The sequence below is a fragment of the Physeter macrocephalus genome, chromosome 14 (assembly GCF_002837175.3).
Source record: "Physeter macrocephalus isolate SW-GA chromosome 14, ASM283717v5, whole genome shotgun sequence".
NCBI classification, from domain to species: Eukaryota; Metazoa; Chordata; class Mammalia; order Artiodactyla; family Physeteridae; genus Physeter; species Physeter macrocephalus.
This window is the reverse complement of record NC_041227.1, coordinates 43,954,552-43,976,118: the sequence shown is the minus strand read 5'-3', so window position 1 is coordinate 43,976,118 and position 21,567 is coordinate 43,954,552. Positions and strand designations below refer to the sequence as shown.

Genomic DNA, 21,567 nt, shown 5'->3' with positions numbered 1-21,567 from the left:
TTAAATAATATGATATTTTAGATTCTCATCGTTTATTTTGCTTTGCTAAACCACAGAATGACATGATTTAGTGCCACTCAAAGCCACAAGTAAGCTATCTCCAGTATTAAATAAATACTAGTCTATAATACCACCTTTTGGAAAATAAAAAGAACATGGAAATATTTCCCACTTTAGCAAGAAGATTCAGTTCATCTTAGGATCATTGAAAAATAAGTAGACATAGACCTAATTATTCACTGTAGAGCAAAGTAAATCCTTTTGTTGGGGTGTCCATGCCAAAAATTTCTTCTGGTGCTGTAACATCTTAATAAACCAGAAAGTGCACTGTATATAAACAACAGGTAGCTAAACTCAATTTTAACTGGCTGAAGGCCAGGAATAACATTTCTTTGTTTTGAAAATTAGCAATTTTTATCATTTTTTTTGACTGTAAGCTCAATAATCAGTAAGTATGAATCTGTATAAACTGACCATTACTTTAAACATGAATTATTACATGATTTATTAACTCCAAGGAAGTCTAGCCTGCAGAATTTTTCCAGTTTATTCATTTTGGGGGGGAGGCCCAGCAAACATGCTAACATTGGCACACTCAGAACTGCTGCAGAATTTTATGAAGATTTCCTTCCTCTCTATAGGCTCCCTGTTGAAGGCACACGAGGCAGGCATCGCCGTTTTCCCCTCGTAAAAACTATCGTGCTCAGCTGGGAATGCAAAGACCAGTGGTGTTACAGAAATTCTGCCTATCTAATTGCTACTAAGCATCTTAACTGCATAGAAACAATTGATATTCGTTGAAAATAAAGGCAAAGTGCAATGGCCAGGTAGGCATGCGTGACGTGGGGAAATTAACAAAGGAAGCCGGGCGCAGAGACGAGCGGGAGCAGCCCAGGGACATGGGGGGGGCCACATGAGACAGCATTACAGTACCTGACAGCCTGTGAGAGCAAGAGGTGTAAGATAGACCAGGGAAGAGAGCGCTCACGGTGTGGAGGAGAAGCGGGACGCTTTTAGTGGCGGGCAAAGCCTCAGAGAGGTGGGCACAGCTGCTGATAGACTGGCTTCGCTTAGCTTCCAGGAGAGATAAAGCAACAATCATGTCAGAAGAACCGCAGGACCTTTCACTTCCTTTTCATTATTATTATTTTTCTGGTCTCTCTTTAAATATTCAAAGGAGGTCATTTCAAACTTTAAAGGAAGTTAGCACAAAGCACAGTATTTAATGATAGTCTCTAAATACAGCCAACATTCAGTCATTCTGATGGCATGGGAGCACAGGCCTTTCACAAATAATCAATCTCATTTTATAATGCTTTGTATGTTGAGCCTTTCCTTTTTTTCTGCTGTGTATCAGATTCACATTTAGCTTGTTTGTTTACTTGGGCAGACATTACAACCAGTTTTCTCTTCCTAATGGGTCCAAACAAAAAGGCCACGGTGAGGGAAGGAAAATCTAACCTAAGATTTAAATGGTTTCATAAATAATCAATAATTCAAAAATTGGTTTACTGAGCGATGACTGTATTCAAAAGCAAATCATTTAGTAAACTGAATATCCTAAAAGCTTCAGAACACATAAAAGTCAAGTTGAACATTCAAGGATCTGATATTTGAGAAAAAGGTAAAAAATCTCCATGAAACCCATCCTTTAAAATCACATTTCGTGCTTATTAAATCCACAATTTCTTAGTACAAAATTTATGGTGTTCTTAAGTTTCTATGTACTGCTAGTCAAAACCATTTGAGAAAATGGATGGACACAGGAAGAGAACAGGCCTCATACATATGAAACCGCCATCAGTAAAACCAGTTTTATCCTTAAAACAAAAATATGGAGGTTTACTTGCTGTATTATTTTCACGTGGTTTTATTTAACATTAACGGAATACAACTACAAACGGTAGTGACACATTTGCAAAAAGCAAAACAAACTTTTTACTTTCCTGTCTTCCCCCACTCTATCAGAATTCCCAGCTCTACAGAACTGTCTGCAGAACTGATTACAGCATAATCACAAACGTATAAGATACTATTTAGGTGAAAACGACTTCCGTGTAAACATCAAACTGACTGACTTCAAATTTCCTAAAAGATCTGTCTAGGGCTTCCCTGGTGGCGCAGTGGTTGAGAGTCCGCCTGCCGATGCAGGGGACTCGGGTTCGTGCCCCGGTCTGGGAAGATCCCACATGCCGCGGAGCGGCTGGGCCTGTGGGCCATGGCCGCTGGGCCTGAGCGTCCGGAGCCTGTGCTCTGCAACGGGAGAGGCCACAACAGTGAGAGGCCCGCGTACCGCAAAAAAAAAAAAAAAAAAAAGATTTGTCTAATGCTCAATGTCAGGGACATTTCATTTGAGTGTTGCTTTAAAACGTTTTCCTCTTATAATTCAAATAATTGTGCATTTTTCCAAAATTGATCACTAGATATTTTAGAGATAATAAAATATAGATTATTTTGTGTGAAAATTAATTGACTTGCTTTAACCATTCACTTTAGACATGTAAAGTTTTAGCATCATTCATACTCAGGAATGGAGGCTGACTCTGTCATTCTTAAGACTCTCCCTGCCAGTCCTTTTAAGGTGCAAACGAGTACATTCTCTGTTAAATTAATCCTCACTCCCCTACTCCACAATTGCTGATTTTATATTTGCCTCTTGCCAGCCTCACTGACATTTTCTCAGTCTAAGTGTAGTCTGTGGGGCAAATTATAATAGAATAATCTTAAAATATTCTCTTACTGGGATTAGAAAAAAAAAGTCACTTTCAAATGGGTCTTCCATAATAAACATCTTCATGATAACGGTGCACAAACTAATGTCATGAGCTGCTTACCGTTCTCTCATTAAAAGGTGGCCTCTACACAACCAAAATCTACCATGAAAATGTTCTGGGCCTTCTTAAAAGACTAAAAATACGTAAAAATAATAGAAGTGAGTAAAAGCTCATGTAGTCTATGTAGATTACATTTATAAAACAGCATGATATAATAAAATATTCAAAAACCATTGTTTTCACAGGCAACAAAAGAGTCATAATATTTTATAATATTAAAAAATATAAAATAGGAAATACATATATACATATCCATACATCTATGTGTGTAGAATACATGAAGATAATAGATCTGTCCTACTCAATAGCTCTCATCTTCATTATCTTTTAAAGGTTATGCTTCCAAGTGTTTTTAATTGAATGAATCCTACAAAGGCCAGGTTTATGGTGTTGAAGTGACATACTCTACAAGGACCTTTACACGACTTTGTATTGGGCTGGCCAAAAACTTCGTTTGGGTTTTTCTGTAAGATGTTGCTTTTTGGCCAACTCAATAAAAGCTCTTAGTTTTGCATGACTTTTCAGGCCCCTGAGAACACTGATAAACAGAACCGCACGGGCATAAAGGCACAGAAGATTTTCTAAAACCTACTGGCGCCTCTACCATATTGCTAGTCTAGAATACCTCTTGAAAAACGAAGATGCAATCTCTCCTATGGCTGTGTTTTGGCCAAGTAGTGGCATATGGAACACGCAATATACAATCATTTGCTGCTCGTTAAAATGTGAGAATAAAGTTTGAAAAAGTGCTTTGAATGAACACTTTTATCACCTCTGTAATTCAGGGGTTGTGAGGGGCAGCAGGAAGTCTGGGCGGCTCAGGCATGATGCCACCTTTGTCACAAACTTCTCTTCAGATCCCTTTTAAGGATCCAGTGATGGAAGAAAGGTATTTTAGGAGCTGGGATGAGAAAGGAAATGCATAAATAAGCCTCCCCCAAAGCTGCCTGTTACCAGAAACTAGGTCTCTCCTCAGGGAGAGGAGGAAGCAAGAAGGAGGGTATAAATAAGGTGACAATGACAAACAAATAGTATGGTGAAAACAAGGAGGAGTTAGGGTTAAGGTGTAATATATTTTCATTAAAACTCCAACAGGATTCTAAGCCGTCTGTAGTAAGCCTTAACTAAGCATTGGAAAAACTGTTGAGTGTCCATGAATCTTTGATTTATGACCAGAGGAAACTGTGACCTTCTCTCTGCAGTCAACATGCTGAATATCAATTACAATTGCATGGTATTATTGATGTAAAAAACTACAGGCATCTGAGAAAAACTCATAGGAATCTGTTTTAAACTTAAGTTACAGCCTCAAAGTCATTGGGAAGGCTCTGGGCTTTATTTGTTCTTATTAAAAACTGTATACAAGCTTACTTATTAAAGAGTTCTCTCTTTTTAAGAGTAAACTGTAGCAACAGTTTGATTAACTGGAGGTTCCCGGTCAAGTTCTTGTTAATTCTAACAGCCTGTAAGGTCAACATCTACAGGCATGTAAAGCTCCATCTTCCAAAAAAGCAAAAAATGTAAATGTCTCCTTCCAGTCCTGAAAACTAAGCCCTTATTCTCCTTTTCTTTGCTGGAATAAGTTTCCACCCTCTCTTCAGATCAGCATTGTTCAACAACAACAACAACAATGCAACTGGTTGTGTGATTACTAAGAATCTATTTTCTTCAAGGATCAAACAAAACATCTATTTTCTCTCTTTTGCACAAATATCTCACTCGATATTAACACCTCAAGTTCTTTTTCACCATGAAGGATTTAGAAATAAATGTCACAAACTGATTCAGAAAGTAGTTAGACAGAAAGTTGAAAAGATACAGAGACATCTCAGTTAATACAAGGCCTGGTGTTTAAGTTCTGAGTGGAATTTTCAAACTTTAAAAACATTTGATTCCTATAAATCCATTCCTTTGAGAAATACTAGAACACATGCTTACCGGTTGCTTTCTGGCGGACGATGTTTCTCGCTTTCTCAACTCCTGGCGCCCCGGATGTGGTGGCACTCCTGAATCTCATGGGCTCGGCCACATCGGGGTGGCTCCGCCAGCTCAGAGAAAAGGATCTCCCCACGGTGGTTCCTTTCTGAGAATCTGGAACACAGCCTACGAGACAAGAAAAATAATCCAGAGACTGAATTCATTATTATTCCTCTCATAGACTGTGCTGCTCAGCAAACGTCATGCATAGAATGATGTATAAGTCAGCAGATTCTCTTGCTGAAGATTAGGTACCACTTCCTTATACTACAATTTAGGGAGTTATTCATATATCAGGAATCTGAAAATTCCTGTTGCCAAAGTATTTTTCAAGCATCTTCAACGGTCTCATGAAAATTCGCATATCTTCACAGTACGCATTCCAATATACAAAAAAAAATTAATAAATCTTCCTCAATATAAGAACAATGTCAAATGAAGTTACACCACTGCTCCCAGGATACTCCAAAAACTGCTTCTATAAACCAGTAAATTAGAGATCCTGATTTTAGAACAGCATTCCATCCTGTAGACGCCAACCTCTCCATGAATCCCCGAAAGAAATTTATGCCCATAAACCCTAATTATACTCAAATAAGCAAAGTTAATGAAATTCTACAAACAATACAAAATCCTATTTTAAGCGAAGCTCCAAATAGTAAAATATTGCAGATCTGTGAATCACCTTTTTTCTCCTCTCATACTGCTCTGGACAAGTATTTTAAGTAAGTGGTCAAGGATCAAAAGAAATACAGAAGAAAAGAAAATGAGGCACTTAGAGGTTTCTGCACGTGTACGATGTGGCTGGTGGCTGCCACCTGTGGCTCGTTGTCACACCCAGATTCTTCTGAGAGTGTACTTTGTTTCCACAAATCTAGTGCTTGTACAGCAAGTATTTCTATAATGGATATTTAAATGTGTTTTTAGAATAAGGCAATATAATAAATAAATCAGAAATATTTGCCATGGTCATTAATTAAATAGTTAAATTTGTTCTGTATCTTTCCTGAAAATAGCATTTTTTGAAGTTGTTTACCTTCCTAAGACAAGCCTATCTCTCCCTATGAATCTGTGTTCGCATAGTGGGAGGGAAGAGAATATTTTGGGGGCTGAAGGGGAGGGTGGATTATAAGAATTCCAGGAGGCAGGGAACATGGTTAGTTTGAGAAAGTCCTTACTTTCTGTCTCAGCCACTCCCCTCCATCCTGAAAGGCGCCCCAGTCAGGTAGACTCTTCTGGACTGAGAGCTACAGTCCAGGGAGCTAAGTTCCTGGCTGGAAGCACCTAGACCCTCCCAGACTCTGGGTTTACACAGAGGCCCTCAGAGCTGCTATGGAGGACACTACAGAGGCCCAGGGCTCAGGCTCTGGGCTCCCTGCCCTGACTTCAATCCCAAATCTCCATCTAATATATTTTTTTAGGAAGGGGCTCCTTACAACTTCAACTAGGGAGAAAAAAGGATCTTCTGCTAAAGCATGTGAGAACATTGCATTAGACAGTCTAAATCTAAACTGGGATTAGACAATTTCACTGGAATGCCCCATACTTCAACTAGTTAGTTTTGGTTTCTCACTGACTTGCTCTTACTAATTGGTGCCTTGGCAAGCCATTCACAGACTGCAGTGAAGACATTCTAGGAATCAGTCACATTAACTACATGGCTCTGCAGTTAACTAATCATTATAATTGGTTCACACTTCCCCGTATCCACAACCTCTGTCATCCTCTCCCACATTAACTCTGGGCTTCAGCACATGACTTCTGGTTGCAAAACTGAGCAAGCAGAGATTTGAAATGTACCTGAAAATCTGAGTGTGTCCTCCTCTACTCCTGGAACCCTAAGCCATTAGGTGAACAGCCTGAGCTAGCCTGCTGGGTGATGAAAAATGTACAGCCCCGTCACCCCTACTGCACAGCCGATAGCCGGCTAACCCCTAGCAGTGGAGCTGCCGCTCGCTGAGCGCGTCACAGCCCGGCTGACTGCGAACGCAGCTGTGAGGCCAGCACAACTGCCAACCCATAAAATCATGATCTGAAGAAATGGTGTTATTTGAAACCATTATATATTGGGGTGCTTTGTCACACAGCAAAGCTAACTGACACCATCTACACTAAGACCACTGTCGAGGTTGTAGTCGACCACAGCAAGTAACGTGCTTTTTATAAGTCTCTGGAGGAAAAATTCCTCACAGGTCCCAGGACCAGGACAAGCCAAGCAAGTAGCTTGTTTACACCTTTTGCACTCTGTGATTCTCCCGTGTTACTCTGTGATGATCAGAGTTGAATCTGCGGTGGCCCCCTTCCCGCCTCCCCACCAGCACCGAGGCTCTTCACCGTGCATCCTGGCATTTTATCCATGCCCGGAGCTCCACCCCTGTTCATTCCGCCCCAGTGTCCTTATGTATTTTATCCATTGTATTATGTGTATTTCTACGAGTGGCCTCAAAATCTTTACACAATAAGCTGGAGTACAGGAAATTAATCCAAGGACTGCGTCACAGCCTTAAAAACAGTAATGAGGACGGGCTGCAGAGCGTCATCCCCAACAGAGACCAGCACTGAGGTTTCCCGCCTTGATCTGACTCCAGGTCTCACAACAATTTTCACCCAGAAACACAAAAAAGCCAAAATGACTCCATGTGAAGCATTCAGAACTTTTCCACCTTCCCGAGGGGGGGCAGCAGAATAGATAATAAATAGTGGGGCGCCTTGAGTGGGACTTGCCTGGCTTTGATTTCCGGCTTTACCGCTTCTTAGCTGTGTGACCCTGAGTGAGCCAATCCCTGTGGACTCTGTCCTTGAGTTTCTTGGTCTGTGATGTGGGGAGAGTGGCATGGACCTCACAGGCTCCCCTGAGGGTAAAGGCAGAGAAGGTGCGCCCGGCCCCCGCCGCTATCACTACTGTTCCCAATCCTCCTTCTTCCTTCTTTCCAGCCTGTCCGTTATCCTCACTAAGGGGACACAGTGCTGGGAGACGCGATCGAACACCACCGTTAAAAGATACTGTCCGTACAGCTGGTTCAGTTATGAAATTCCATGCGTTGACTGCCTGCTGTTTAATACACACTCCTCCCCAGACTCAGACGCCCGGTGCAACCCAGCCAGGCAGGAAATACCTTTGCCTCGCTGCTTCTTTTCCTTCTGTTCACTTAATTTGTCCAGAGGCAGGTTTGCCATCTCGACTCCGTACACGGTCCTGGCGAGCACCACCGTCAAGGAGTCCATGATGCTGGCCCACTCGTGGATGAGCTCCTCCCATTCCGTGAGGGAGGACAGCACCCCGAGGAAGTCGTCCCAGAGCTCCCGAGAGATGTGCACGCAGAGGTTTGCGCGGATCCAGGCCACTATGAGCGTCTGAAAACGACCAATCAACAGGAGAATTCAATCATCTTCATTTGGAAGAAGTGTACTTTCGACAAAACATTGAAAATCACTATTAATAAAATGAATTTTAACATAAAAAGTGCTTGGGGATACTGTGTTTAATTTCTCAAAATGCATCTGATCCACTGAAATCAAGATTTGAGCTACTGTGAAATTAGTTATCATTCTGAACAGACACTGATCAAAATGATCCTAGTGTCTGTGGCTGGTCCTGGCGGGACCTGGGGAGCCTATTCACTCCCGCACTCCCTGCAGGGGCAACTCGAGCCTTGTCTTCCGCAGGTAAACCTCCACCTCCACCAGCTCCTGCCTGACTGGCAGCAGACGAGCTCAAAGCAGACTTCAGAGCACAGACCCCAGGAAACAATGCCCTGGACCTCCGCCCACCAGGCCTGCATCCGCCCGGCTCCTCCCCCACTGCAGGCCATGCGGGGAGGGGGCCCTGCTCTCCTGCGTGCCCCCCGACCCTGACCCCTGCTCCCGGCCTCCTCCTCAGATTCTGCATTTCTGTTAACCCCACCTCACCTTGACCCCCTGCCCATCCTACTTCCCTAGCTCCTACCCATCAGCATGTAAACATGATCCAATTCTTCCTTATCTCAAAAAAACCCCACAGAAGTTCCCTTGAGCCCTGATGTCCCTTTCGAGCTACAGCCCCTTCTTCCCCTTTCAAAGCCAAATTTCTTGAAAGAATAGCCCACACTCGCTCCATCTTCCACACTCACTCCATCCTCTGCCACCCCACCTTCTGCCTAGGTTTTGGTCCCCGTTCTCATGGCTCCAATAACCATCTGCTCACCGTCCACGTTCAACCCAGACCTCTCGAGATGCTGGTTTCCTGACCCTTCTCTCTGCTCACTCGTAGCCCACGTGCCACGTCCTGCAGGCACCTGCCATGCAGCGTAGTTGTGAAAAGAACTCAGTTTCCTCCACTGAGAGCCCTCCAGGCCCTCTACCTGGCCTCTCCTGCTCCCGGCCTCTGCACATACCCTTCCCTCCCTCTCTTTCCTCATTTTACTTCTTTAACTTCCGCCCATTCTTCAGGTCACAATTTGGATGTCACTTCCTCCTGGGTGTCCCTGATGTCACCCACCCCCAGCCTCCAGCAAGCAGCCTGCATTTCCCCCATCGGAGTTGGTTTCCCTAAGAGTCCCTCAGTCCCCCTGGTCTCACGGTCCACAGTACTACAGCTGCTCGCAGGGGCAACCCTACAACAAGACAATTATGCATGTATTCTGGGTATTTCCTTACCTCCAAGGTGCCCAGCTCCTTACCTCTGCCAAAATATTCCGCATCCTTTAAAATTCAACTCAAAATGTATCTCCCGGGACTTCCCTGGTGGTCCAGTGGTAAAGAATCGCCTTCCAACGCAGGGGACGAGGGTTCAATCTGTGGTTGGGGGACTAAGCCCGTGCGCCACAACTACTGAGCTCATGCGCCTCAGCTAGAGAGCCCGCGTGCCACAAACTACAGAGCCCACGCACCCTGGAGCCTGCACGCCACAACTAGAGAAGAGAAAACCTGCATGCCGCAACTAGAAAGAAGACTGCACACCACAATGAAAGATCCCGCATGCCTCAACGAAGATCCCGCGTGCCTCAACTAAGACCCGACACAGCCTAAAACTAAAATAAATAAAAAATAAATCTTAAAAAAAAAAAACAAACAACAACAAAAAACCAAATGTATCTCCCTTGAAAGAAGTGCCAAGTCCATCTCAGATGAGCCCCAGATGCTTTACTAATCTTAGTAGAGGGAATCTTTAAAGCCAAAGTCTGGGTAACCTCCCTGATCTGTTGTCAGAGCTAAAATGTACCAGGTAAGGTGCCAACTCGCCAAAATCTCTGCCCAGCCCAGATGCAAATAGGTTCCCACTGCTGTCAGGAGTTGTACTGTGCATGGGATGGGGGTGAATTTGCTTTTTAATTTAGATGAGATTAGGCAGGTTCAGGGTGGTATGGCCGTAGACTGCTTTTTAATTAAAAGAGAAATTTTTCTAATATAGACCTAGGAAAACTTTGAGAAAAAGAAAGGAGTCTGTACCTAGACAAACCTGCTCTGACCACCTGAAAAATCATATATAAAGTGACCCTCATGACAATGTACCTGTGCTCTGTTTCAATTCACGTTAACTACACTTTTTAAAGGGGTAAAAATGTTAAAGTTGACCTAAAATAGTTGAGTATATTGAAAACAAGGTTCTAAACACTCATATTTAAAATCTGGTTCTAAGATGAATGAATTTTTTAAAAATTAAGGACAATGCAAATGGAAAAATTAAAATAATGTTACCATTTGTTGTTATTAGCATTTATTATACATTTTTATTCTGACTAAAATGCCAGCTTCTGTTTATTCATTTTTTACACTCCTGTTTTCAAAATGAGTTTGAGGTCATTACCATAAAGTGCATATACACAATAAAATTAATAAATGGTAGATCAAAAATATAATCTTCCAGGGGCTTCCCTGGTGGCGCACTGGTTAAGAATCTGCCTGCCAATGCAGGGGGCATGGGTTCAAGCCCTGGTCCAGGAAGATCCCATGTGCCGCGGAGCAATTAAGCCTGTGCGCCACAACTACTGAGCCTGCGCTCTACAGCCCGTGAGCCACAACCACTGAGCCCACGCGCCACAACTACTGAAGCCTGCGCACCTAGAGTCCGTGCTCCACAACAAGAGAAGCCACCGCAATGAGAAGCCCCCGCACGGTAACGAAGAGTAGCCCCCACTCGACGCAGCTAGAGAAAGCCCGCACACAGCAATGAAGACCCAACACAGCCAGAAATAAAATAAAATAAATTTTAAAATATACATATAATCTTCCAGAGTAGGAGAATGCAGAGACTGGCCGAGTTGCCAGGACTTAGCCTCACATGTGGTCACGGCGCTGGCTTCAGGTTTAAAAGCAGAGGAGTGGGTATAAGACGCCCACTGGGTCCTGCACTGGCCTCGCTTTATTGACTAATTATTAGACAAGGACAGAACCATGACTTCCTGCAGCTCATAGGCTCCACCTCCGCAAATCTCACAAACACGTGCATCATCACACATCACACCTCATTCTCGTTCACAGCTAAGGACAGTCAGCAGACGTAAGCCCAGGGCCCCCTCTTCACAGGTTTCCCTTTTCTAACAGGAAGAGGGAAAGAGAGGGCCTCAGACTCTGTTGTCACTAACCTGGTTTGTGACCTGGACAATTTACGTGGCTTTTCTGGAGTCCTATTTCTCTCTAAAGATAAAAAGCTGAATAAGAGCATCCCTAATTTCATCCTTCGGCACGGAAAGTCATGTTTTATCAAGTATGCCTTGGCACACAAGACGTATAAAAGACACCTTCACTGGTAAATCACTCCTTTTCTTACAAAGTTTCCTAACCAACCACTTTCTATGTCTCTCTACCCACCTCACTTAGGGGATGACATAATTTTAAGGTATTGGCTCAGGTTATAAACAGAAGGACCAAAGTCCAAGTTTCCTGATATACTTCCGAGCTTCAAGCAGGAGGCACAGTTAGCACTGATGGAAGTATGTAAAGCATCATTTATGGCAATTAGCATTACTTGGTAAGTATTTAAAACTAAGTAAAACTCAACTATCATTTCAAGAAAATTTGCCAACCCAACTTATCTACTGACAGAGAAAAAACTAAACGCTAAAGGAAAAATTAGAAAAAGATAAAAGGATAATGGCAACTTAAAATTCCCCGTCCCCTTTAATAGTCTCTTTATTCAAAATTTTAAAAATCAAGTATCTGGCAATTGTAGACAGGTGGCATGACCACACAAATAATGATCAGACAACACATTTTAATTGTAGGATGGGACTAAGATGGAGCCGCTTGATTGCCTGGCAGATCTGCCCTGACCTTTCACATTTCCCTCCTCCTGGGGTCTCACAAAAGGACTTGGGAGGTCAAGAGATGATCATAAATCCCAGGTGCATCCTCTCTGATTCTTCCAACAACCCTGGAAGGTAGGAAGGAGCCCTTTCCTGATTGTGGCAGATTAGGGACAAGACTCAGAAAGATGAAGTGATTTGCTCAAGGCCACACAAGCCAGGAAGTACCAGAGCTGGGGTCAGAACCCAGAATCTGTCTAAGTCTAAAAAGCACATCTTCTCTCTGCTACTTTATGGTTAGCTCTTAATTAATGTAAGCATTGCTCTGGATGCACTGAATCACTGCCAAAATAATAACAACAACGACATCAAAATCGTTAATAATCATGGACTCAAAACTAATCTTCGAGTAAGATCTGACAAGACTTCTCCATTAATGAGGAGGATTCTCCCCTCTCCCCAAACCAAAACCAGACAAACGGAAACCACAACTCCACGATACACTCTTGCTTAGTTTAGTGACAAGTTCTCACTCTTAATTCCAAGACCCACGATAGATGTGGAACTAGACAACTGGTGAGGAGCGGGGCCCAGGCACCCGCCGGCCTAAGCCCGGCCCCCGTCCATGTCACCTGGCAGCTCCAGTCCCATCAAGAAAGGGAGGTCAGGAAGGTCGAACAGTGAGATGCTCCAGAGTCAGAGCAAGGTGAGCGGAGGGTCTGTCTGTCCAGGTAGACCGCAGGGCAGGTGGTCAGTGCCACCCTACAGGCAAGAGCACAGCAAAATTGGACACACAGAAGGGTGTGCAGAACACTTCACCCATCCAGTGAAGGCAAGGTAATCAGACTAAAGGTGATTATACCATGAGGAGTTAACTGAGTTCATGCCAATTATTTCTGCAGCCTTTCATACGTTTCTCATCAGTTCAAGATCATTCAGTCATAGTAAACTGTTCAAAATGAATATGAACAGCTGGGTTCTCTTGTATTACAAAGGGAATATTTGGCTTTATTTAGAGTACCAATTTCTCTTTTTTTGTCACTTTCACCTACAGAACTGACCTGTATTCTGGATATGCTCTTAACACATAACCTCCAAAACCACCTTCCAGTCCCCGAGGAGGGCAGCCACCTCTCTCCCTGCAGTGTCACTCCGAGCTCATGGCCCACCCTCATTCTCCTGCTGGATTACTCAAAGTCAGGCCCATCCACTGGACCACGGCCTTTACTGGATAGAAGGTCACATTCTTTCACACTGTTATCTTTCAGAAATATTTCATAACTACTATGCATTCCATAAATACTAGTGATTCTAGAAAAGAGCAATGCTGCAACAGGCTGCCGCCCTCAGGACCCTTTCAACTTCTTTCCAGGCCGTCAGTTCCTCACCTGCCTTCTCCTCTCTGCCCCTCAGGGTGACGTCAGAGACTCCTGCGCTGGACCCTTCTCGCCATGAAATGCAGGAACCGCAGCCATCTCCTTGGCTCTCCGCTCCCATTGGAGGCCAACCCGGCTCCTCACCTGGTCCAGGACTTCACCTCCGAGGTTCGCTCTGCCCCAGACGATGCTACTCTCCCTCCCTGGATCATCCCCACTGGTGAGCGAGCATACTTTACCGCCACCTTCCTGAAACCCTGCTCCCCACACCCTCGCTGGCTCCAGCTCACCCCCTCCTCCCCCCTCCCTTCCACACCATTCCCTCTGCAAAGCCATGACTCTAGCTGAGACCTCCACTGCCCAGCTCTCACTTTCTCCTCCATCCACTCCAGGTGGGCCTCATTCCCCTAGAACATTCTCAGCCACCAACATCTTGGCAAAGCCAACGGTCGACTGGCTGTCTCCTCTTACTCAACACTGCTCTCAGGGCATCCAGGACACATGCACCCCTAGTTACCCTCCCAGCTCACTGGCCACCATTCCTCAGCCTCTCTGGCTGGCCCTCTCCTCTACCATCAGCAGATGGCCCTCTCCTCTCTGACACACTCTCCCTCCCCAGGTGATCCCAGCCCTGCGGCTTTAAACACAATCGCTCAGCACATCAATGGCCCTCACACGTTTATCTCTAGTCCGAACCTCGCCCATCCTATTCCTATTCCCATGCTCTGTCCATCCTTCACCTCTTCAAATCTACCTGACCCAACACCAAGGGCATCAGCTCTTGTCATCTTCTTAATTTCTAGCAACCTTAAGCAAATCAAAAGAGGAAGTAGATGGCAGAAAGGTGGGAAGGTCTAAAAGAAGACCAGCACTAATTGTAAAGACAAGATTACAACCTTCAAGACAAAGCTAAGAAGGAAATTTTCTAATAAAATTTCTAGAAATTTAAAGTTAGTCTAATTTTACTCTTGAAATTCTCAGTGATTAAAACTAATTTGCTGTAAAATCTAATTCATTTCTTGCATTTGCAGTGTTTTAATAAAAAAGACTTACCCTAAACAGTAACCCTGCCAGGCTCTGGGCAAACAAGTCCTTTATTTGTTTATCCTTTGGCTTCTGCATGACAGCTTCTGTTATCCTGAGTAGTATTTGCAACATCTGTTCCCTGGGCCACCCAAAATAAAAGCTCATATTATTAATCACATCTCCAAAGCACTTACATTTATAGGTACAAGAAATTCTCTTAAGGATTCAGCAAAATTGATAATCACATATCATTCAGAAGTATCTGAATGCCCATTACATAATGAATACCATACTTATCAAAATAAGCTAGCTTATGTTACCACAGTTCTAAAAATGCGCCTCCTGTGCCCACATCAGTAGACAAGACAACCCAGGTCTCACCCCAGCTTGACTCCCACCTTGTAAAAATGGAGGCGATGCGTTTTCTCCACCTGTGCCAGCACCTACGGCACGCGGGGAGAGCTGTGCCTACTGAACTTACGCAGCACTCTCAAACTTTCACATCCATTATTTTACTTAAACTGAGCGGCCTCCCTATCTCTCTGTGTGACAGTAAACAACATGGACTTTCTGGTCCTCGTCCTGGGGAGGTCTGCCGTCAGCAGTGGCAGCTGGCCGCGCTCCACAGCACTCCCACAGGTAGGAGGGCTGGGAAAGGTCACCACTGGACGCTTAGGGCACGGAGCTTTGTGCCTGGAAGATCCCGACTCTGCAAACAGGGCATCCCTCGGAACCGCGATCACAATGTCTCCATCACAGCACTCCTCGGACCGTGTTTTTTTTTTTTTTTTTTGGCTGTGTTGGGTCTTCGTTACTGCACACGGGCTTTCTCTAGTTGCGGCGAGCGGGGGCTACTCCGGTGCGGTGCGTGGGCTTCTCATTGTGGTGGCTTCTCTTGTTGCAGAGCATGGGTCTAGGCACATGGGCTTCAGTAGCCGTGGCACGTGGGCTCAGTAGTTGTGGCGCACAGGCTTCAGTAGCTGTGGCACGTGGGCTCAGTAGTTGCGGCACACGGGCTTAGTTGCTCCGCGGCATGTGGGATCTTCCTGGACAAGGGCTCGAACCCGCGTCCCCTGCATTGGCAGGCAGATTCTTAACCACTGCGCCACCAGGGAAGTCCCGGAGACAGTGTTTTATGTAAAAAGTCTTTAAAGAGTATAAAACACTAGAGACACAAAATAGCACTGCTAATTGTGATGATGATGGTAAGTTCTCTAGCACAGCCAAAGGGCATTCTTCTCCCTCACAGCTGAATTACATTCTTCATATAGTCCCCCAGATGCCATGGAAACGGAGAACACTTTATCTTCTGTTAATGGAGGGAAATCACCCCGGTCCCTTTAACTACTTCTTCGAGGTCTTGAGCACGAACCGTTCGTTCATCGCTGTAACTTTCTCCTTGGCCTGGCTCTTCAGTGATAAAACCAAGAAGTGGACAAAGTAATCTGGTCCAGGTCGGATAATGAGATCTCAAATCATGGTTCCTTTATAGTTTTCTCACATTTCTGAGAACAATGTTTTCTCTTAACACGATGCTGGATCTCATTAAACTTCTCAGGGTCTCCTGCCCTCCTCGTGGCTGACCCTGTCTGACTTCCGTGCTGGTTTCTGCGGGTGCCTGTTCCCACTGTGCTCTGCTCTGCCTGCCCGCCTGGCCCCCGACCCACGGTCCCTGCAGGCTCAGGACTACAGCTGTGCGGCCAGAGGATCGGGGCATGCATGCCTGGAGCAGCCAGCGACTTTGAGGAGGATGAGGGGAGAAATGGCCCAGGGCTGGGACAGTCTGTGCTCACCCCGGCCAGTGCCCCCCGGGCCCTGTTGCAGGGGGAGGGGAGGGCTGCACCCAGGGTCGCCTCTGCTGCGCACCTTGTGTGATGCTCAAGACAAGGAAAAACAGCCCCTTCCACACCCCTCGTGCGAACATGAGAACAAGAAACGTAGTAACTTTCAAATAAAACCTCAGTCATGGGAACTGTTATCAAAAATGCAGACCTGACGGAGGCAAAGGCCGACACAGACACAGGGCAGGTTTAACTTCTGAACCTAAGAAAGCTTGGGAACCACAACATTCCCACACGGAGTCTTCTGGAAGAGAATGGGGGTGGAAAACTACCTCCAGTTTGGAAAAATCTTTGCTAACAGCTCTGACCTCCGCTTGTTCCTTTGTGTTTTGTGAAACATTAACTCTGGTCACTCCTCTCAAAGGGGACCTGCCTGAAGAGCGAGCCCAGGACGGCCCATGTGTGCTGCCCGAGTGGCGGAGGAGCGGCTCTTGCTGCCTCTTTGTTCTCTACTTTGCCCCCATCTCCTTGCACACCTACTCACTAACACCGGCTATCCCCTCTTTGGGGGCCGCTACTCGGCACCTGCCGGGCTACAGCCTGGTCTCAGCCACCGTCATCCACCGCCACAGAGTCTGCGCTCCAGGCACTGTCTCTCTCCACGTGGCAGCCAGAGATCTTTTGGAAACATACATCGGGTCGTGTCACACTCTCGCGCGCAAGCAGAGGTAGCGGGGACCTTCCTGCAGCCCGCGGGGGGCCCTGTGCCCCCTGGCCTGGGGTTCCCCCCCACTGCGCTGGCCGCCATCTCGTCCTGCCCGGAACCCACCAGCTTGTGACCTGCAGTTCCTCCTCATGGGGATGCTCTTCCCTCCGGGCTCCGCTCAGAGAGGCCTTCCCACCCTCCACACTGCCCCCCCCAACCAGCTCCACGGTTCTTAGCGCTGAACCCTACCTGACCCCACTTCTGTGTTCATCACGTCTCTCAGGCCTATTGAGGATGGATGCCTCGGGAGGCCAGGGACCCTGTCTGTCTAGTTCACCCTCTATCCTCACAGGAGAAGCTCCCTAATTATTTACCAGATGAAAGAAGGGAGGGAGGGAGGGAGGGAATTCACTGATCGTCTGGTACTTCAATACACAGGAAAATCTGCTAGGGAAATAGATCACATCCATGGTCTATGCTCTACTGACTTTATTTTTTTTTTTCGGTGAGTATTTTCATCTATTCGTATATTTTGATTTTTTATAGTTTTACCTGGGAATCTCTGAATTATTAAAGAAACAGAGAAGCACTGTTTAATTTTATTTCCTAGAATTTTCACCCCAAAAAAGATTATCAAAAATATCAAAATATTACTGATACACTGGTATATAGAATTCATAGAGTTTTCAAAGGAAAAAAAAGCACAAAAAACACTTGATACAACTGGTATGAGGAGCAGATATTTCAGTTGAAAGCTTCCAGCATTTCTCATTGCTTTCAACATTACTGACACAGCTTTTAACTTTGTTTAAATTGCCTTGTTCATCCCTGTGATGCTTTAGCAACAGCTTCTCGGCAAACAGTGCTAAGTTTAAAAGTCTGGGAAAGAAGACACCGGAAGATACAGCTTCAAATGATCATTTTGACATTTGTGGTTCCTGTATTTGTGCACCTTCTGCCCGCCGGCTTCCTCTGGGCCCACTCCCCCTCATCTGAGAAAGAAAAGGGCTGGACGCAAGGCCCTAGAGGCCCTGCGGGCTCAGTCCCACCTCACCCCCACGGCTCCCTGAGCGCCGGCTCCAGCCTCCAGAGCACAGGCCTGGGAACGGGGACCCCGAGCATTTCCGGGAGGCAGGTGCCACCAGCCCGGGTCTGAGGGTGCTGACCACTGCCAGGCAGGTAGGGAGGGCGCTACCTGGGCGGGAGGAACCTGCAAGGTCCGGACTGGAGAAGCAGAAGGGAGAGGCTGCCTCCTACCCCCCAGACCTTAGGAGCTGGAAGGATGTGCAGACACTCATCACAGGAAACTCTAATGCACTGCTTACCTCTGGAGCATTATAAACACAAAGACACCAAACAAAAATGAATGACCAGGAGGAAAACACTTCACATAAGTGTATTTTAATCACGCCACTATATTTTTCACTGCACTCTGACAATTTATCACTTAAAATAATTGTTTTTCTAAAATGAATTTAAAACTTCAAGTTTAAAACAATCAAATCAGTTAAAAGTATTCTGGAGCAATTAACCAACCCCCCCTGGGATTATGAAGAATGATATTATGAAATGTCAGCTACTGCTTTTCCACAAACTGATGACAGTTTAAAATGGAAAAATCTACTATTAAGTAATATGACTACTTACTCTTAATTTGAGAACTTTTTAAAAAACCAATAATGAAAATAAATGAACTATCAAAGTACTGGATACTTACCTTCATAATTCTGTTACAAAAGACTGATTATCATCTCATTGTTCACTTTGTAGAGCTATTTAATAAACGGAGGCTTTAGCATTTTAATTACTACGTTGTAAAACATTGTTTTACAATGTTAATTAATTGAAAAGATACTCACCATGTCTTTTTATTCATTGTAAGCTCCATTATCATGCGCCTAAAAATAATCAGAACAGCTTTACACGCATCAACTTGCTCCTTCAAGAGCATGGGAACTTCCACACACGGTTCCAGCAAAAAGACGTTTGCAGCGTTTGTCAAAAATACCTTAGAACCAACAAATTTTACATGAGAAAATATAATTAAACAGATAAACCTGAACAAATTTTGTTTAAAGGGAATGATATTAATTTCACCTTTGAGCTATTTCAATAAGACAAGTGGTACCAACACATACTCAAATTTATTCTAGTTCACCCCTTAGAATTACTTAAATACTGATCCTTGAAAGACCTTTTCTAGAAAAATAATTGCTATTACATATTAATATTGCAGATTTGGAAGTTTATGAATCAGAAAGGCTTCTGAAGATTTCTTTTTGACACACCCTCAAAAATTTTTTTAAAAAGATAAGACAGGATCATTGCCTGTGGGTGAGGAACCTTGCGGGGCCGGCAGAGAGGGTATGGGCCCTGGGTCAGACAGCGGCTGGAAAGAACGACCTGGCTCTTGTTGCGTCTCCAGCTCTGCCGACATGAAGGCCTTGCTGACAGGAGGCGGCCAGTACCACCCAAAGGGCAGCCAGCCAAGGGGCAAAGGCGTATAGCCAACACTGCACACCTTCCAGGAGCATGGGTTTTCAATATGAGAAATACAATATGCAGCAGAATACAAAACCTAAGGAAATTCTTAGGATAAAAACTGAGATTTCCAACAAAATTTAGAAAGTACGCCAACTGCTCTACACTCTGCCTTTAGGATACAAGTCCCCTGTCCTGTACCATCGTTAGAGAATTGTGAGGAGCACGGATCCAGGCTACCCCGTAGGGAGTTACTGCCTGGGGGCACTGCTGTGGCATAACAACGTGTCATCATTTACACAGAGTCAGGACATTCTGAGCTGTCAACCGGGTGACAAGGATGGAGCTTCTCCACCTTCTAGACCTACAGCCCCTCTTAGTTCTTCTCTCCATTCAACAGCACAGACACCAATGATCTGGGAACAAACCGAGCTGGCTCACTTGTGGACGAAATCCATTAACACAGCATCTCAAAACAGATGCACAAACTGACCAGAGGAACTGAAATGAGCACACTCAAAAGTCAAGTGGGTGAACTAAAAATGCTGACAGCCTCTGAGATCATTTCATGCAAGATTAAAAATGTATCGTGTCCCAATTTTCTAGGAAGAATCACAAAATCAGCACTATAATAGTTGGTAACAGATGATAACAGCACTTGTGAAGATTTACTAAGCTTCAAGTAAGAAAAATGAAAATAAAGAACCTTTTGACTAGCGAACTATAGCTTTAGTGACTATGTCTTTTAAAGAAGTATGCCATAGATGATGTACTACAATACAGATCCTTTTTAATTCAATGTACTTGGCTCCTTGATTTAATTTTAAACATTTGCATACTCCAAAGTAAAAGTGAGGAGTCTTCATATATTATATTTCTTTCATTTTACTTTCAAAACAACATCAAAAATGTTGACCCCATGACTATTTATAATCAACAAAATGAATATGTCCAAATTGTACCTGTCAGAAGCACTATAAAACGGTACTATCTTATCAAACCTCCATTTGGCCATGTTTTCCTCATTAACCAAATCAAGGACCAAGGTACTCAATAAAATGAGAACAAAAACAGCTATCTAAATCCAAACTAAATATTTTTTAAAACTGTAGAGCTATAATCAAGTAGAAATTCTTTTTCTTGGCTCAGCCAAGGGGATGTTAAGTTCTCCTTCTAGAGAAAAAATAACTCACCTGAACTCAGGGAAATAACAGGCACCTGCAACCCCCACTGGCCGACTACGGGATGCTCTGCGGGGAGGGGGCGGGGAGGGGACTCCTGCAACCATTGCTCTGGTGGGTGCACAGGTGACATTTAGGAGCTGCGCCAAAGCTCTCTGAAGCTATTCAAGTAAAATCATCTTGAGTTTTTTAAAGCTAAAATTATTTGCTGATTTTCAAATTATTTGCTGATTTTCAATGAAAAATGAGAAAATTCATTAATTACAGTATATTAAACTGCCAATTAACTTGAAAACAAAAAGATCCCATGATAAGGAATCCTCTCAAGAGACACATGACAGAAACACGGCGTGACTGAAAACTGGGTACCATGCCTTCCTGCCCCAGACCCTACGCCCAGCCTCTGTGTGGGGGGCCTAACTGGACACAGATGAATGTGGATATGGATATGGGGAGGAGGGCGGGGTGCCAGGGATCAGGGGAAAGAGAGGGACCCTGTGTTTTCACTTATACTTCTAACAACCTTCACACTGGGTGCAATCTCCCAATCTCCATTTTTGAGATAAAATCCTGAGATCTGGGGAGACTGAGTGATAAGCCAAAGCTGCTCTTTCCAATGCTCCCAAATGGTATTTCATATATTCATTCAGATAAATCTCTAAAAATTACTGCATTAATCATCATTCTTCATAAACACAGGCAATTTTTAAGAGGAATATTAGCTATAAGATTATATAATCACCAAGTTTGTCTTACAAATTAGAATCCAGGTAACTCACGACCCATATGTGTTCAGAATGTGGCACATATATACAATGGAATATTACTCAGCCGTAAAAGGAAAAGAAATTGAGTTATTTGTAGTGAGGTGGATGGACCTAGAGTCTGTCATACAGAGTGAAGTCAGTCAGAAAGAGAAAAACAAATACCGTATGCTAACACATATATATGGAATCTAAAAAAAAAAAAAAAGGTTCTGAAG

The 21,567-nt window shown here is 44.3% G+C and overlaps 1 protein-coding gene across 7 annotated transcripts in view; it reads right to left on the bottom strand.

Moving 5' to 3' along the window:
- The window catches only part of RALGAPA2 (Ral GTPase activating protein catalytic subunit alpha 2), a 285,791-nt gene that overhangs the window by 180,020 nt on the left and 84,204 nt on the right, over positions 1-21,567 (bottom strand). For 6 of the 7 annotated variants that reach the window (XM_055090831.1, XM_055090833.1, XM_055090834.1 and 3 more), the window contains exons 13-17: positions 18,783-18,931; positions 14,464-14,575; positions 7,928-8,165; positions 4,773-4,937; positions 934-1,074 (exon numbers count right to left, since the gene is read on the bottom strand). In XM_055090831.1, coding sequence (XP_054946806.1) covers positions 934-1,074; positions 4,773-4,937; positions 7,928-8,165; positions 14,464-14,575; positions 18,783-18,931 — 805 coding nt within the window. The remainder of the gene's footprint in view (positions 1-933; positions 1,075-4,772; positions 4,938-7,927; positions 8,166-14,463; positions 14,576-18,782; positions 18,932-21,567) is intronic. The other variant, XM_007100224.4, reaches the window with a different exon arrangement.